The sequence below is a fragment of the Dipodomys ordii genome, unplaced genomic scaffold (assembly GCF_000151885.1).
Source record: "Dipodomys ordii isolate 6190 unplaced genomic scaffold, Dord_2.0 Scaffold18, whole genome shotgun sequence".
NCBI lineage: Eukaryota > Metazoa > Chordata > Mammalia > Rodentia > Heteromyidae > Dipodomys > Dipodomys ordii.
Window position 1 is genome coordinate 8,082,886 of NW_012267234.1, and position 18,320 is coordinate 8,101,205.

The 18,320-nt window shown below is 45.9% G+C and overlaps 1 protein-coding gene across 2 annotated transcripts in view; it reads left to right on the plus strand.

Moving 5' to 3' along the window:
• The window catches only part of Prmt7 (protein arginine methyltransferase 7), a 34,067-nt gene extending 19,308 nt beyond the window's left edge, over positions 1-14,759 (plus strand). For both annotated transcript variants that reach the window (XM_013013017.1, XM_013013018.1), the window contains exons 9-18: positions 831-958; positions 1,242-1,377; positions 2,150-2,233; positions 3,611-3,658; positions 4,426-4,515; positions 8,253-8,414; positions 9,861-9,935; positions 13,337-13,497; positions 14,256-14,352; positions 14,544-14,759. In XM_013013017.1, coding sequence (XP_012868471.1) covers positions 831-958; positions 1,242-1,377; positions 2,150-2,233; positions 3,611-3,658; positions 4,426-4,515; positions 8,253-8,414; positions 9,861-9,935; positions 13,337-13,497; positions 14,256-14,352; positions 14,544-14,714 — 1,152 coding nt within the window. In that variant the 3' untranslated portion in view covers positions 14,715-14,759. The remainder of the gene's footprint in view (positions 1-830; positions 959-1,241; positions 1,378-2,149; positions 2,234-3,610; positions 3,659-4,425; positions 4,516-8,252; positions 8,415-9,860; positions 9,936-13,336; positions 13,498-14,255; positions 14,353-14,543) is intronic.
• The last annotated feature ends 3,561 nt before the right edge of the window (positions 14,760-18,320 follow it).

Sequence of the window (18,320 nt, forward strand, 5' to 3'; positions counted from 1 at the left end):
AAAGAATTCTTGGTGTATTAGTTATGCCTCTCTCCATCATCCTGGCACAGCCATGAAGACCACTAGCCCTCCACGCCCTCCACTGGGATAATACTAGGGACTCTGAGCAATTTGGAATAGAAAGCTTTAGCCTCACTTTCTGTGGCCTCAAAACTCATCTTCTCAGGCTAGGAAGTTGGCTCAGTGGTAGAGTACTTGCCTTGCATGCATGAGGCCCTGGGTTCGATTCCTGAGCACCACATAAACAGAAAAAGCCAGAAGTGGCACTGTGGCTCAAGTGGTAAAGCGCTAGCCTTGAGCTGAAGAGCTGAGGGACCAGTGCCCAGTCCCAGAGTTCAGGTCCCACGACCGACAAAAACAACAGCAACAGAAAAACTCACCTTCTCTAGCTTAGTGGAAAGTAAAAATCATGAGTTACAGAAAAGGAGATACAGATTATTCTTTCATGTGTCCTTATATATGGGATAAGAATAAAAAAGAAAAAGGTATATTCACAGAACAATGTACATCACAGAATTTATGCTAGCAAAAACTGGATGTAAGTTAAGCTTAGATGTAAGTTCTTACGCAGAATATTCACAGATATTTAAAATGTTAAGACTGTGATATAGATGAAATATTTAAAGGATTAAGTATCAACAAAAACTCATATTTGGAAAGCAACCCAATATGGAGAGAGACCTATTAGTTATTTTTTATTTTAGTCTTCTTTAAGACAGAGTTCAGCTGGGTACCATGTCTTTGCATACTAGCTTGGCTTTGGTCCCTGAATTAGAATTGCTGCTGTTGGTACAGCTTGGTAACTCTTATCTCTCTGCTCCCCATTTCAGTGGCGGGACCACTGGATGCAATGTGTGTATTTCTTGCCACAAGAGGAGCCTGTTGTACAGGGTGCAGCCCTCTGCTTGGTTGCTCACCATGATGACTACTGTGTATGGTATAGCCTTCAGAGGACCAGGTATGCCATGCCTTGGAGTGGAGGATTGAGGCTTCTTAGAAACTGCATATTGGTGTAAATTTCCCATGTACAGACTCAGATATGAAGGCGGAGTGATACGTACCTGAATACTCAATAAGAGGCTATCATGGGTTGATATGTCTTGTTTGGATGACAGCAAAGTCTGGATGCTATGCCTGCTTGGGAGCTGGTATTCACTAGAGACTTGTGCATGCCCTCACTTACTGGTATCTTATGGCTCATGCTTAATCACTTATGTCTGCTTTTTCCTTTCTTGACCTAGCCCTGAAGAAAATGGGAAGGTCCACCAAATGCGCCCCGTGTGTGACTGCCAGGCTCATCTGCTCTGGAATCGGCCTCGGTTTGGAGAGATTAATGATCAGGACAGAACTGATCAGTATGCTCAGGCTTTGAGGACTGTAAGTATCCCATCCCAAAGACCCCAGTACTCTGCTTGTGATTTGCTAATTTTTTTTTTTTTTCCAGTACTGAGACTTGAACTTGTCCTGGGCACTGTCCCTGAGCTTCTTTTTTGCTCAAAGCTAGCACCCTACCACTTCAGTCACAGTGCCACTTCCAGCTTTTTCTGTTTATGTGGTACTGAGGAATGGAACCCAGGGCTTCATGCATGCTAGGCAAGTACTCTGCTGCTAAACCACCTTCCCAGCCCCTCTATAAATTTTAAAATGTAAATCCAGCTAGAAAACCTTTGCTTCCTGCTGCATGTAGCAAGGGATTCCAACTGGGGAGCTTATGTGGCCTTTGCAAGAGGTCTTGGGCACCCACTGGATATGGGTGTAGAAACAGTGTGCCTGGGTGTGAATGCATACATTTTTCAGGGAGAGGAAGGATCCATGCTGTCCCAAGTTCCTATCTGAGGAGTCTGTGGTCCATAAAGTCCCCCTGCCTTTGAGGAGTCACTGAAAACATGGACAAAGAGGAAAAATGTTCTCATAGATTGGGAGGTAGATTTCTTTACGTGGGGCATTTGCGCAGCCTTCTGGTTGAATTGGGAGTTTCCTGACAGTGAACACGGAGGGAAGAGATGAGTAGGTCAGGACTGCTTATTGCTTGAATCTAGGAGACAGACATGACAGCATGGGAGCCAAAAGGATCCATCCATGTGATGAGGAGGATGGGTTGAGGTCTGAGGCTAAGCGAACCTGTGTTGAGCCTGTTCTTTTCTTTCAGGTGCTGACCCCAGACAGCATCTGCCTCTGTGTCAGTGATGGAAGTCTACTCTCCATGCTGGCCCATCACCTTGGAGCAGAGCAGGTACTAGACACATGCCTTTTAATCAGCATCCTGAAGATAGTTTTTCTGTCTCTCTTTTGTCTGCTTGTTTCCCCCACCCCCCATTTCATATTTTGTTCGTGTGTGTGTGTGTGTGTGTGTGTGTGTGTGTGTGTGTGTGTGTGTACATGTGTACGCATGCTCCAGTCCTCGGGCTTTTTTTTTGTGGCCGTGGGGCTTGGACTCTGGACTTGGTCACTTTCCTGCTCTCTTCAGGTGAAGGTGAGCACTCTACCCCTTGAGCCATAGTGCTACTTCCAGTTTTCTAGTGATTTATTGGAGATAAGAGTCTCACAGACTTTCTTGCCTGGGCTGGCTTTGAATCTTCAGAGTAGCTAGGATTATAGGCATGAAGCCTGGGCTCTAGTTGTTTTTTTTTTTTTGATTGGTCAATGAAGTTTGACCTCAGGGCCTAGGAACTGTCCGTGAACTTTTCAGCTCAAGGTTAGGGCTCTACTACTTTGACCCACTTGCAACTTCTGTTTTTCTTGTGGTTAATTGGAGAAAGAAGTTTCATGGACTTTTTTTCCTAGCCTGGCTTTGAACCATGATTCTTAGATTTCAGCCTCCTGAGTAGCTAAGATTACAAGTGTGAGCTACCAGCATCCAACTTGGGCTCTAGTTTTTGTTTTTGTTTTTTGTTTGAACTCAGAGTCCTGTGCTTTTTTTTTTTTTAATTTTATTTTATTTGTGAACATGCTGTACAGAGGAGTTACAATTACATGGGCAGGATAATGCGTACATTTCTTACCAAGCATTGCAGCCTCCTCCTTTGTTTACCCTTCACATCCCTTCCCAGCCTCCCCCCAATCCTGTGCTTTTTTGATGCCTTGCTTGGCTAATGTTTTACCACTTGAACCATGCCATCAGTCCATACTTTTGCTGATTAGTTTGGAGATAGAGTCTTGCAAATTTTTCCACTTAGAATGTCTTTGAATGGTAATCCTCTAAATCTCAGCCTTCTGAGTAGCTAGCATTATAGAAGTGAGCCACTGGTGCCTGACTTTCCTTTATTATTATTATTAATTTATTTATTTTTGCCAGTCCTGGGGCTTGAACTCAGGGCCTGGGCACTGTCCCTGAGCCTCTTTGTGCTGAAGGCTAACATTCTACATTTCACCCACAGGGCCACTTCTGGCTTTTTCTGTTTATGTGGTGCTGAGGAATTGAACCCAGGGCTTCATGCATGATAGGCAAGCACTCTACCACTAAGCCACATTCCCAGCTGACTTCTGTTTTTGTTTTTTAATATTTTCATTTAAGTACAATTAATCTTCATTGATTTCATCCCTTTTTTCTTGAGGTTTTTCCATATGTTAAGTGCATCTCTGATAACTCATACCATGGTGTTCTCTTTAGGTATTTACAATTGAGAGTTCAGCAGCTTCCCATAAACTAATGAAAAGGGTAAGTGATAAATGTTACTGAATTAATAAGGGAATCTGTTACATCTTCCTTCCTGAGTCTGGAATGGGTAGTTTTGCAGCATATTGGAACCAAGGAACTGGCAGAAGTAGCCACTATAATGAAAATCCTTCCTGTGGCTCTGGCTCTTGCCTGAAGTACTGACATAGAAGCCCTTTGAACTGGAAGATGTTTATACTCTGCTTTGGTTTTCATAACTCTTCAGCTTAGACTTTCCTTCCTTCATGTAAAATCTCTTCAGCTGTAGCTCTATTCTTGGGACTAAATTTTTGTCCAGGGAGTCACTGCAAGCCCAACTGGAGAAGGCACTTCTCTGTTTGGCAGTGTTGGTTTGATTTCTCACTGGAAGTACTTCTACCACAACTGTAAGAAATACCAAGAGTCTTTTTTCATGACCTCATTCTTGGTCTATAGGAGCTGCTGGGGAGGAATTTTCACACAGCAATTAATTTGGTGCTCTTGAGCCATTTGGCCAGACAATTCAAAAGCAGAGAATGCAACTTTGAGAAGTGTTTGGTTTTCCTCTCATTTTCCTTCCTTTCTCTTCTCTTTTTCCTTCATTCCTTTCTTTCCTTTTCCTTCCCCTCCTCTCCCCTCCCCTTTCCTCTTCTTTGTATCAACCTCATGACTTCATGCACATTAGGCAGGAGCCCTGCCACTGATCTATACCCTCAGCCCAAGTTTCCCCCACCCTCCTGGACTAAAATGCTTCATTATAAATGCAGTAATCATATTACTTTCTTTCTAAGATCTTCAAGACTAACCACTTGGAAGATAAAATTAGTATCATTGAGAAACGGCCTGAGTTGCTAACTTCTTCAGACCTGGAGGGTAAAAAGGTAAGGAGTAGGGGCTTTTGGTCATTCTGGGGCCACATGAGCAGGGGGCAGCCCAGTGCTGAGGTAGCCCCAACTCCCCACTGTCCTCTATACCTCTTGGTGTGTGATGTCCCTCAGCTAACTTACCAGCTGAAATCTTGCCACTGTGAGGATGCGTGAGGTGTTTGCAGAGAGAGGCCCATCAAGCACAAAACTGTTCCTCTGAACTCAGGCTCATCTATCCCCACTTTTTCCTTCATAGCACCCTGCTTCACTTCTTCCTGTTCACATCATGTCCTACCACAGCTGCTCTTGCAGCCCCCAGAACTACTCCTACCAGAGACCTTGGGGTTACTAAGCATTTATGTTGGGCTACTTGTCCCAGGTTGTCTTTGTTCTTTCCTTTCTGGTGCTTTGTTCTTGGTCTCTTTCATGTTTGTCTCCTTCCACTCAGTTCTACCATCTTGTCCTTCCTCTATGTATAGTTATCACAGCTATAATCCAGTTTTAGAATATTTCTACCAAACTCCTGGGAACCTATTTTTATAGCCAGCTAATGCAGTGTACCCATCCCCTGAAACCAGGCAGCTGCTCTTCTGGCTTCTGCCTCCATACAATTGCCATTTCGGAGCATTTTACAAAAGTAAAATGCTGTAATTTTTTGTTTTTGGGGGTCCGGTCATGGGGCCTGAACTCTGGGCCTGGGCGCTGTCCCTCAGCTCTTCAGCTCAAGACTAGTGCTCTGCCATTTGAGCCAAAGAGCTGCTTCCAGCTTTTTACTTTTTGCTTATTTGGTGCTGAGGTATCAAACCCAGGGCCTCATGCATGCAAGGCAAGCGTTCTACCACTGAGCCACCTTCCCAGCCCCATACTGTAATATTTAGTCTTGGGTATGAGATTTCTGTTACTGAGCATGTCTTTATGGCTCATCTGTATTATAGGATGTGTCAGTATTTTGTTCCTTTTTAATGCTAAATAATATTCCATAATATCAATTTGCCAAGTTTGATATATCTGTCTACTGTTCCCATTTTTGGGCTAGTTTGAATATTTTTGCTATGAATACTGGCATATAAATCTTTGTGGACTGTTTTCAGTTCTTTTAGGAAGATTCCTAGGCATGGAATTGCTGGGCTATGGTAATTATGTTTAAGAAACTGCTAAAGTGTCATTCTGGGTGGTCATATCAAACATCCCCCATCAGTATGTATGAGGGCTCGTTTCTCGATGTCCCTACCAACACTTGCTACATTTTCTTTTCTTCAATATAGCCATTGCAGTGGGTGTGCGGGGATCTCATTCCAGTTTTAATTTGTATTTACCTGATGATTAATGATGTTGATGTGCTTATTAGGTCTTGTGTTATGAAATGCCTATTCAAGTCTCTTGCCCATTTATCATGATGCTTTTTAAAGTAAAGAGCTCTATAATATAATCCATATACAACTTTCTCATTTGAAGTATTCAATTCATTAGATTTTAGTATATACATAGGATATAACTATAACCAGATCATTTCTAGAACATTTTTTTCCTAGAACACTTTACTAAGGCTCTCTATTACCATTAATGGTTGCTCTATTTGTCTCTAATCTTTCTAGCCCTAAAGCAATCACTAGTCTACTTGAATTTACCTATTTTGAACAAAGCATACAAAGGGGAATATATATATATATGTGTGTGTGTATATACACACACACACACACATGCATATATATATGTTTATGTAGATATTGACCTTTGTGTTTGACTTCTTTCACTTTGTGTACTACTTTCAAGGATCATCCATATTGTAACACAAATCAGTACTTCATTCCTTGTTGTACTAGGAATTGAATTCAGTGTCTTGAGTTTACTAGGCAGTCACTATACCACTTGAGCCACAATCCTTGTTCTTATGTTTTTAGGTTTTTGGGTTTTTTAAGATGCAGTGGGAGCTTGTGCTAATGTTGAACTGGCATGTGTGTGTGTGTGTGTGTGCATGCCTGCATGCATGAGCACGCATACTGCTATGGGGTTGAACTCGGAACCTAGGCACCATCCTTTGGCTTTTTCATTCAAGGCTGGCACTTTACAACTTGAGTCACAACTCTCCTTTCAGATTTTTAGTGGTTATTTGGAGATAAGAGTCTCACAGACTTTGCTGCCCGATTTGAATTTGAATGGTGATTTTCAGATCTCAACCTCCTGAGTATGTAGGATTACAGGCATGAGAGAGCTGTTAGTGTCTGGCCCAAGTAGCTGGGATTATAAAGAGAGTATGCCATTATGCCTGACCTACTTCTTCTCTTTATTGCTGGACTATAGTCTATTGTGTGGATATTCTGTATTTTATTTATTCATATATAATTGGTGAACATTTGTATTATCTCCACCTTATGGTTCTTTGTTTTTTTTTTTGGGTCCGGTCGTGGGGCCTGAACTCTGGGCCTGGGCGCTGTCCCTCAGCTCTTCAGCTCAAGGCTAGCGCTCTACCACTTGAGCCACAGCGCCACTTCTGGCTTTTTTCTTTTTGCTTATGTGGTGCTGAGGAATCAAACCCAGGGCCTCAAGCATGCAAGGCAAGCGCTCTACCACTGAGCCACCTTCCCAGCCCCACCTTATGGTTCTTATGAGTAGTGGCATTCGGAACATTCAGATACAAGTTTAGATATCTTCTTAGATCTCTAGATGTCTTCTTAGATATCCTAATTTCATGAGGGTTTAGAAGATAATTAAATTTGTAAGCCATTTCTATTGGCTAGATACTAGATCCCTATTGAGTAGAAATAGTGAGAGGAGGCATTTGTACAGGGGTGAGCATGAGGGAAGTACTCAAGACTGACTTTGCTCTTCTGGTGTTTCTACTTCTCCATTCCCAGCTCTGGGGAGTCTTGTCAGAGTCTCCTTGGCTTTCTCTCCTCCCTTTGTGCAGCTATATCCTCCCACCCCTGGATTGAATGTTACAGAAGCTTTCTCCTATGTAGCAGGTGGTCCCCAGCTCCACCCTTAGAACTTTCCCTGCATACGTTCTAGTCCTCAGAAGGATCTTTTACAATATAGTACTTACTTTAAACCCTGGCAAACTCCTTCCTCCAGAGTGAGTTGAGCCACCTTAGCCTGTCATCAGTTGCCTTTGAGTGATCGGCTCTTGCTTGCATCTCTGACCTCCCCCTCACAATTTATGTCCTCTGTACCCTCTCCTGACAAACTCCAGGAAAGTCTTGCTTCTGCTTCTACCTTTTATTTATTTATTTATTCTTTACCTCATCACTCTGGCTTTTGATTCATCATCATGCATCTGTTTTTTCAGCAAATGATTACTAAACATCTGCCCTACCTGGCATTGTTCTGGGTGTTGGGTGCCAGCAATATCATTCTGCCAATATGTTTCCTATAGTGTGCTTAAACCTAGTAACAGGGACAGAGCATCCAATCTTAATAAATGGGTGATGCAGCTTTAAATGGAGCTGGGAAAGATACCATCCTAGAAGCTTTCCTGGGGTACATCATGATCTCTGGAGCTCTACATGCCTCTTCCTTGCTCCTGTCACATGAAGATAGTTTCTACTCATCTTTTGTTTTCACTCCTGAGAGCAGTACTGTCTTTCTCTTGTTTATATCTTCAGGGGTTGGTACAGACCTGGCATGCATTGTTGACTGATTGACTGACTGAATGGCCTGTTCCTTCTATGTTCTTGTGAAACTGCTGATCTGCCCTTCACTTGTCAGTTGAGCACTTCAGACTCCTGAGTCCTGCTTCCTGCTCTGGTCACCAGGTCTCCCTCCTCTTGGGTGAACCCTTCTTCACCACCAGCCTTCTGCCATGGCACAACTTGTACTTCTGGTATGTCCGCACTGCCGTGGACCAACACCTGGAGCCTGATGCTGTGGTGATGCCTCAGGCTGCCTCACTGTACGCCATGATTGTGGAGTTTAAGGTAGGCCACCCAGAGGGCTTTGCAAAAACTAGCAACAACCAAGCAAGAGGAGGGTGGGAGATGTGTGTTTTTGCATACACCTTGGGTGCAGGTGGAACAACGTGGGCTCTTTTTCTATATCAGTGCACTGTGGAGCTGAATAGAGGCAGCTTATGTCTTTCAAAAGAAGTAATTTGACATGTGAAATAGAAATAGCCATGTGTTGTCATTTTACAATTGTAGCTTATCAGAATAATTAAAAAATATAAATTAAGCATTTCAGAAGACACTTGCTGTGCAGCTTGCTCTGCTCTCCTTAAGAGCTGAGGTTCTGGTTGTTAAAGTGTTCAGAGATGGGAGTCAACTTCTTTATTCAGGAAGCAACTTAAAAGCTTCCTTTTAATTTTCTCATCAAAGCAGAACCACAGTCACAAAGTCTTTTGAGAAAAGGCTTTTTTTTTTTTTAAAGGCTATTGAAATGCTTTTAAACCTAAAATGTAGAATGGGTTGCACTTGATAATTTCTTTATAAAAATGGCTCTATAATCCTAGCACTTGGGAGACTGAAGCAGGAAGATTATGAGTTTGAGGTTTAGCGTGGCTTACATAGTGAATTTAGGCCAGTCTGGACCCTAGGCCAGCCTGAAAGTAAGTGACTCTATCACTTGTTTTCTGGGCATTTTTTCAGTATTATTTATCTGGTCAAGTTTCTATAGTAATTCTACTTCTCATAGCCAGAGAAGGACTGTAGAGAAGGACACTCGCCTCAGGCATATACATATGTTCCAGGAGATAGAGAAAAAAAGAAGTGGGGTTGGCCAGAGCATGCTTCTTGGTCTATTCCTCTCCATGTCTCAATCTCTGTTTGCAGACACTAGCTTTGGAGTGGTGTCTGGAAATGGTCTGGACAGCAAGCACAAAATTGTTCCTCTAAAATCTCCGGTTGAGTGTCTCCTTAGAGGCGAGGATATTTTGACATTCCAATTTGTTATAGAAACACTGGCTTTGTGATTTCTTTTTTTTTCTTTTCTTTTTTTTTGGGGGGGGGTCTGGTTGGGCGGACCTGAACTCTGGGACTGGGCGCTATCCCTCAGCTCTTCAGCTCAAGGCCAGCACTCTACCACTTGAGCCACAGCGCCACTTCCGGCTTTTTGCTTTTTGCTTATGTGGTGCTGAGGAATAGAACCCAGGGCCTCGTGCATGCAAGGCAAACACTCTACCACTGAGCCACCTTCCCAGCCCACTTCTGGCTTTTTCTGAGTAGTTCATTGGAGATAAGAGTCTACCATTGAGCCACCTTCCCAGCCCCTGGCTTTGTGATTTCTGCATCTGGGAATCTTAAGTTTCAGTTGTACAGAAATAGCAAGATATACTCCCTGGTTCTTGCTGGCCTCCTAATTTTTTTGTTGTTCTTGTTGCCTCACTTCCTTGTGGCTCTGATGGTTATAGAGTTCTTCCTTCTCCACAGGACCTGTGGCGGATCCGGAGCCCCTGTGGTGATTGTGAAGGCTTTGATGTACACATCATGGATGACATGATCAAGGTCGGCAGGTCCATGGTTCTGAGCATTGCCTTACCTACCCTTTCTACATGACTACAGGCAGGCCTCACTGGTGTTGCTGTTTTTCTCTGTATAGCATGAATGTTAACCTGGATACAATGTGGTACCAGATGTCTGTTTTTAGGCCCATTCTTGACCCCATGCTGGAATCTCTGAATCAGAATTCAGCCAGGGCTGGGTGTTGGTGGCTCATAGCTACTTCTGAGATCTAAGGATCACAGTTTGAAGCCAGCCCAGGCAGAAAAGTCCCTGAGACTATATCTCCAAGTAACAAAAGTGCCAGACTGATGACTCAAGTGGTAGAGTGCCAGCTGAGTAAAAAAGCTGAACAAGAACACAAGGCCCGAGTTTAAGCCCTAATACTAGCCCTAAAAAGAAAAACAGAAGAATTCAGCTAAAACTTGAGTGTCGCCACACCATTAGAACTGCCTCTGCCAGTGCTAGCAGCTTGTTTTCTGTTAGAACAACCTTTCTACAAGATGATGTGGTCACCTTCTATGGCAATCATTTTCATTCTGAGCACTCTGTCCAATAGGAGAGTGCTGGGGAAGGGTGTACAAGGAGGGCCGTACAGGGTTATTTATGTAACATGTTGACAATTCCATGGGTGTCAAACAGAAGTCGGTGACCACCCAGAGCTGCATATCCCAGAACTCGGGGCAGTCATGACAGCAACAGTGATGTGAAAATTGAGATGGAGAGAGTCATGGTAGGTCGTCATAAGTAGGACAGGGCAGGAGGGTGCGGGGTCATTTTTGTGACGAAGAAAATCTACAGAGAGAGAGAGGAAGAAGAGAAGAGAGGAGAGAGAAGAGAAGAAAAGAGAAGAGAAGAGAGAAATCATGAACACTACAGTGCTAACTGTGCATTTAAGAAGTGGCAATTATGGGCTAGGAAGGTGGCTTAGTGGTAGAGTGCTTGCCTTGCATGCATGAGGCCTGGGTTTGATTCCTCAGTACCACATAAACAGAAAAAGCCGGAAGTGGGCACTGTGGCTCAAGTGATAGAGTGCTTGCCTTGAGCTGAAGAGCTGAGGGACAGCACCCAGGCCCAGAGTTTAAGCTCCATGACTGACAAAAAAAAACCAAACCAAACCAAATTAACAATTTAACAATTAACTCCCACCCTTTGCTTTTCTTTCAGTTCATGTTTTTTTCTGTGTGAACCTAAATTGTGAGTAAACCTTTAAAAAAAAATTTGAACTCAGGGCTTCACACACTTACTAGGCAGGCACTTTACCACTTGAGCTATGACTAACCCTTTTGGTTTTGGTTATTTTTGAGATAAGATGTTTTTTGCTTGGGCCGTTCTGGACCACAGTCTTCCTATTTGTACTTCCTGCTATTGCTGGGAAGACAAGCATGTACTATTACATACTTTTTCCATTGAGTTTGGGTCTTACGAGATTTTTCTGCCCAGGCTGGCCTGAAACCATGATCTTCCTGACTTTAATGTCTTGTGTAGCTGGGATAACAGATATGTGCTATGGTGCCCACCTATAGTTTTAATATGTGCTATGGTGCCCACCTATAGTTTTAATATGCCTCGTGTATATTTTCTTTCTTTTTTTTTTTTTTTGGGTCCAGTCGTGGGGCCTGACCTCTGGGCCTGGGCGCTGTCCCTCAGCTCGTCAGCTCAAGGCTAGCGCTCTACCACTTGAGCCACAGCGCCACTTCTGGCTCTTTTCTTTTTGCTTATGTGGTGCTGAGGAATCGAACCCCAGGGCCTCATGTGTGTGCAAGGCAAGCGCTCTACCACTGAGCCACCTTCCCAGCCCTCATGTATATTTTCTTCTTCTTCTTTTTTTTTTTTGTCCGTCATGGGGCTTGAACTCTGGACTTGGGCACTGTCCCTCAGCTCTTCAGCTCAAGGTGAGTGCTCTACCACTTGAGCTATAGCGCCGCTTCCAGTTTTCTGGTGGTTTATTGGAGATAAAGAGTTTTACGGACTTTCCTGCCCGGGCTGGCTTTGAACCGAGATCCTCAGATCTCAGCCTCCTTAGTAGCTAGGATTACAGGTGTGAGCCACCGGCGCCCGGCGCTTTTTTCAGGGCCTCATGCATGCAAGGAAAGCACTCTACCACTGAGCCACCTTCCAAGCCCCTTGTGTATATTTTCTGTTTGTATCTCATTTTTCCCTGGTAGGCCACTGAGTATCCATGTCTCTAGAAATGTCCTATGTACTGAGGTTCTGCTCTGAGTACCTCTTCTTAAGCTCCTTCTTAGGCACCTTTTTTTGTTGTTGGTGGTGGATGAGGCTTGAACTCAGGGCCTGAATGCTGTCCCTGAGATCTTTTACTCAAGGTTAGCACTCTACCAGTTTGAGTCACAGCACCACTTACGGTTTTTCTGGTGGTTAATTGGAGATAAGAGACTCAAGGACTTTCTGCATGGGCTGGCTTTGAACCCTGATCCTCAGATCAGCCTCCTGAGTAGCTAGCATTACAAGCGTGAGCCACCAGCACCTGCCTTCCTGGGCATCTTTTATCTCTTGGAAATCTGGTGCCAGCCTCATTATCAATGTCTGTTCTCTTCTGAGCACAGACCAGATAGTTAAGATCAGTAAATATTTCTGACAGCTGAGTGTTGTCAGGCCACTTGATATTCATGCTGCCCCAGTTGTACCTGTCCCATAGCTACCTCTAGATCAGCTCCTACTACTGCTCCCAGACCAGGCATCCTCCCTGCCAGTCCTGTTTTTACTTTTAGTTGGTTGTCAGGTTTCCAGGAGCTGCCAATCCAGGTTTGTGCTCTCACTGCTACCGACCAAATCAGGTCTCTCTAGTCCGTAGTCTCCTGTCCAAGGAAACACGTAGCTCCTAAATCTGGCCATGTGTCCACTACAGAAAAGTCCTCCTTACCTTACAGTCACCCTGAGCTACCCCAGCCGCCTCTACCTGCTTTGCTTTTGTCCATCTCTTAGCCCTTCTGTTTATTCCTATTTGACCTTAGGACCTATAAGACCCTGCCTACAGTCACTTCCTCCACGTAGCTTCTCTATCCTGCTTCTGCCTACCACAGCCCCACTTTCAACTGAAGTGTCTCTGTTCTTCCCCATGCTGAGCTTGCTTATTTACATGTCTGTCTTTCCCTAGCCTTTAAGAAGGGATGTATGACTGTAATGTCAGTATCAGCAGGTGGGGGGGGTGTATGTCCAGTTCCTGCATGGTTTCACCCACATAGATATCTGGTCCTCAGAACCATTATCTCCCCAGTTTAAAAAGCAAGGCTTAGGCCACTGAGGAGGAGTGGCAGAAGGAGAAGCTGTTTCACAGAATGATCACATGACTTTACCTTCCCTGGGTGACTTGGGCCACAGGGTGAATTTCCCCTGGCTGGCTCCAGTGCATCTTTATAGACTTTCAAATCCCCTTCATTTCTCAGCGGGCCCTGGATTTCCGGGAGAGCAAGGAAGCGGAACCCCACCCACTGTGGGAGTACCCCTGTCGCAGCCTCTCTGTGCCCGAGCGGATCCTGACCTTCAATTTTCAGCAGCCTGTCCCCCAGCAGTCTGTGCGTGCTGAGGGCTGCTTGGAGCTGAGGAAGTGAGTGAATGGACGCTCCGGAGGTGGGGGGCTAGGGTGAAGAACTGGGAGGAGGTACCAGCCATGCAGGACACTTCCTCTGCTCCACTCGGTGACCTCATGTCCTCATCTTTTCTATCCTTGCTTTGTGGCACATCCCACAGACTCAGGGCATGTGTAAGGAAGGCTCCCCCCCACCCATCTGAGACCTCTTTACTGGATTATCGCTGCAGAGAAATGTGAGCTCAGTTATTTACCCATTGGCCCATTTTTTCCCTCGTCTCGGGATTAAAGTAGGTTAGGATTGGTGAAGGCTTTTTGCCACAAGCATGGGAGACACTCTCCCAACACTAGCTCTCTTCACAGAGGAGCCTGGGCTCCTCCTATCCTAGTGGAGACCATGAGCCTCGGGCTCTGGACTTGGGGCAGATGTTACTGCCGCCTGGGCTGTTTTCTAGCATCTCTTCAGTGCCAGGGCTCTATTCTGCCCTCCTGGACCTCAGTCTGTGGGAACTGACCCTGCAGCTTCACAGGTCTGCCCCAGGGTTTACTCTGAGGGCCTAGCCAGGCTGCAAGGAATGACTGGGCTTCTGATGAGCTGTGGCTGCTCTTCCTCAGTCTTGTCTATGTGGACTTGGTTAGCTGGGATGTAGAGTGTTAGGAGTGTTCAACTGGAGGAGGGCAGTAATGAAAACCAGAAGTTTTAGGAAAGCAGAGGGAAGGCCAACTGGGACTGCCCATCTCTATGTGCCTGTCTCTGATCCAACACTTCCTCCCAGGCCTGGGAAGAGCCATGGGGCCGTTCTGTGGATGGAATACCACCTGACACCGGACAGCACAGTCAGCACTGGCCTCCTGGAGCCTGTGGAAGACAAGGTAATACACTGGGACTATTTTGTGCTGATTCCAAAGCAGGTACAGCCTGCCTGTGCTCTGTGTATTCCTGTCCTGTGTCCTTCAGGCCACAAGATGACTTTTGTGACCTAGGGTCACTTGGCCCAACACTGGACAGGAAGTGACACAGATGCCAGGAACTCTTACCAGTCTTCTTGATGCTTGTCCTACAGGGGGACTGTTGCTGGAACCCCCATTGCAAGCAGGCCGTGTACTTCCTTAGCACCACCCTGGATCCTAGAGTGCCGCTGGATGGCCCTCAGACAGTCAGCTATGCGGTGGAGTTTCACCCTCACACTGGAGATGTCACCATGGAGTTCAGGCTCACTCACACTCTGGTCTGACACCCCCAATCCTCGAATTGAGAAATAAAGGCTATGGGCTCTGAATGGGTTGTGGCTAACTAGGGAGACAAGCCAAGGCAGTTTTCTCCTTCCAGGGACCTGCTTGGCCTCTGCACAGAAGAATCCTCTTCTGTCTTTACGTTTTTTACACTGCTGGCTTCTACTTCTAGGTGTGACAGACAGTGTGGCCTATGACTGATTTGGAGCTCTGGAGGGACCAGGGTGACCCCTCTGCTTGTGGTTCTGAGGGTTTGGAAGACTCTAGGTAGTGATACCCACTACTGTACCATTAAGGGAACAGAGGCATAGTCCCAGCTGGGGTGGGGACGGGCTGCTTGCTTAGCTGGGCAGTGCAGCTATCACTGCATGCATGCCTGGCCTGGCTATCTTTTTTTTTTTGGTACCTGTCCTGGGGCTTGAACTCAGGGGCATGGGCACTGTCTCTGAGCTTTGTTGTTCAAGGCTTGTCTACCATTTGAGCCATGGCTCCACTTGTGGCTTTTTGGTGGTTAATTGAAGATAAGTCTCTTGGATTTTGTTGCCTTGGCTGGCTTTGAACTGTGATCCTCAGATCTCAGCCTCCTGAGTAGCTAGGATTATGGGTGGCCTGTCTACGTTCTAGGAAATTCCAGAATCCTGGCATTTGAAAATCCTAGTGGCTGAAAGGACTAGGTTTTGGCCCTTCCTCTGCTAGTACCTTCACTAAGCCATGTTCATTGCACCTGAACATCTGGTCTTAATGCACATCAATAGGTGGCCTGCCATGCTCCAAGAGCTGTGCACAGGCCAGGTTAGAGGTCATCCGAAAGCACTTTTGTGTGTGTGTGCTGGTCCTGGGGCTTGAACTCAGGGCCTGGGTGCTATCCTTGAGCTTTATTTGCTCAAGGCTAGGACTCTATCACTTGAACCACAGCACCACTTCTAGTTTTCGGGTCATTAATTGGAGATAAGAGTCTCATAGACTTTCCTGCCTGGGCTGGCTTCAAACCACAACATTCAGATCTCAGCCATCTAAGGACCTAGGATTACAGGCATGAACCACTGGTGCCCTGCATCCCAGAGCAGTTCTTGGGGTATAGCCCTGGGAAACTAGCCATTAGGAAGGGATCCAGAGGGCATAGCCCTTTCCTGTGTGCCCCCTCCGAAGTCTTGCCAATATAGTGCTGGCCTTGGTTTTTTTTTTTTTTTCTTTTGTGGTCGTGGGGCTTGAACTCCAGGCCTGAGTGCTGTCCCTCAGCTCTTCAACTCAAGGAGAGCGCTCTACCACTTGAGCTACAGCGCCACTTCCAATGTGCTGGCCTTGCTTTAGCAAGGACAGCTTGAAATTGGTGATTTGGCCACAGCCTTATTTCTCCCACGTACTCAGATGTGCTTTTACTACTGACCTTCCAGGTCTCAAGATAGGGGAGATACCCAGTAAACACCCAGATGGAAATGGGCACAAGTGGCTTAAGCCTGTAATCCTAGCCACTTGGGAAGCTGAGATTGGAAGGCTTGAAGTTTGAGGCCCACTTAAGGCATAAAAGTTTATGAGACTCCTTCTCAACCAATAGCTGAGCATAGTGTTGTACACTGTCACTCTAGCTATGAGGGAGGCTGCATTTGGGATGCTTACAGTTCCAGTCCAGCCAAGTCAGAAAAGTTTGTGAGGTAGAAGAAGCTGGACATCGTGACACATCTATCATCCCATCAGCAGCATTAGAAAAAAATAGGATTGAAGTCCATCCATGTGCCTGGGCAGGAAATTGGGCCTTATCTCCGAAATAAACAGCACAAAAAAGGGCTGGAACAGTAAAAAACTTTCCTAGTAAGTGTGAGGCCCCGATGTTAAACCACTGGAGGAGGGGCTAGATGGCAGCCTTTGTATTTTGTATTTTGGGGCAGCCTTTGTTATTTGCCCCCACAGTCACGTATTACCTCTTGAAGCTGTCCAGCCTCTGGGTCTAGATTCAGCAGGGCCCTCCCCAGCTTGTCGCTCAAATAAGTAGAGAATGTCAGCCTTGAGCCTCACAGTTTTATTTTCTCCTCATTCTCCATCCTTCCTTTCAGCACCATAAAGGAAAAATCCACCTCTCTTCAAAATTTTTTTATCAGGTGTGAAGATTATTTTCAGGTGGGATGAGTCGTCTGGATATATAGTTGATGGTTTTTTACCAAAACCTTAGGTGTCTTACCATATAAAACCCCTAATGTCCCATGAAGATACAATACAGAAGAAAATACAGAAATTAAAAAAGTGTTTTTTTCTTTTTTTAAAACAGTATTTCTAAATCTCAGCAAGTTAATACAATATTAAAAAGCCTCAAGATTAATATCCATACTTAAAACTCAAGGTGGCTTTGGACAAATGAACAATTCCTTCCTAAGCTAACCCCACCTGCCTGAGGCTTCCCTTGTGGGCCCAGGGCAGGCCAAAGCCTGGGTTTGGGATCTGGGTGGCCCCTGTAACTGTCCCCTCCCAGGTTTAGATGCCATAGAATCTGAGATCCTGGCAATGTCTTTTTTTTTCCTCCTCTTCCTTAAAAAATTGAAAAGCCTGGCTATATGCCCTGGGAATTCACAGGAAACCATGGTAAAATATGTGGTGGGCTGAAGGAGTTGGGGGCGCTGGGAGGCAGGACATCCCTCCTCTATTCCAGGACCTGACTGGCAGAGGCCACCTTGTGATGACAGGAAATGACTGAGGCACAGGGCAGTATGACTTGCCTAAGGCTGCCTTGGGAACTTGGAGGGAAAGGATCATATTGCCTTGACTCTACATGGAGCTCTCCCCTGCAGGGCCCCTGGCCTTGGCCTTGGCTACTCTTCCTGTGTGTACAGCAGCATAGGTCTAGGGGTTGGGCCTGCCCACTTGAACCCTAGGTATGAACAGAACCCTGGCTGTTTTCACAAGTGGAGGACCTTCTACCCCATGAAGCATTGTCAGGACCCTGGAAGGCCAGGCCCTTGTGGAAGAGGAGAACAAGAGAGAGCCCAGCAGGGCTGCCTTTGCTGTGAGCAGTCCCTTCCTGGCTCTGGACACTGGCATGAGCAGGTTTCAGACAAACCAGAGTAGGGATGTACATCCTAGTGCCAAGCTGCAGGCTCTGCAGGGTTTTTACCCCAGCAGAGGGCCTTGCAGCTGGTTGATTGCAGACCCCCTCTTAATCCCTCTTTCTGCTAAGTGGGTGACAAGGCACAGCTTCAGTGCACCAGCACCAAAAGGTCCGGACAGCAGAGTCCTGGTGCTCCTTCCAGCATTGACAGGCATGGTGGATGCAAGGGCAGGTCACTTTGAGACCAGTAGAGTTGTCAAAAACAGTCTTTCAAGTTGGAGCCTGGCACCTTGAACCAGACCTTCCCCTTGTGGCTGGGGAACATGCCCACCTCAGAAGGCAGGTGGGCAGAGGCAGTGCTGCCTGGTGCCTTTGCCCCAGGCTTGGGGCAGATGGAGGACCTTGGGCTGCTGGCCAGTCTGCCCTGTTGAGCCTAGGGCTGACCCTGGCCACACAGTAGCAGAGTGGCTTCTATGGGCCTGGATGCCACATAGTACCACCCCTTGCTGTGGACAAGCAGTAGCTATCAGCTAGGAAATCCCCAGCCTGCACGTTGGTGAGGGACAGGTCA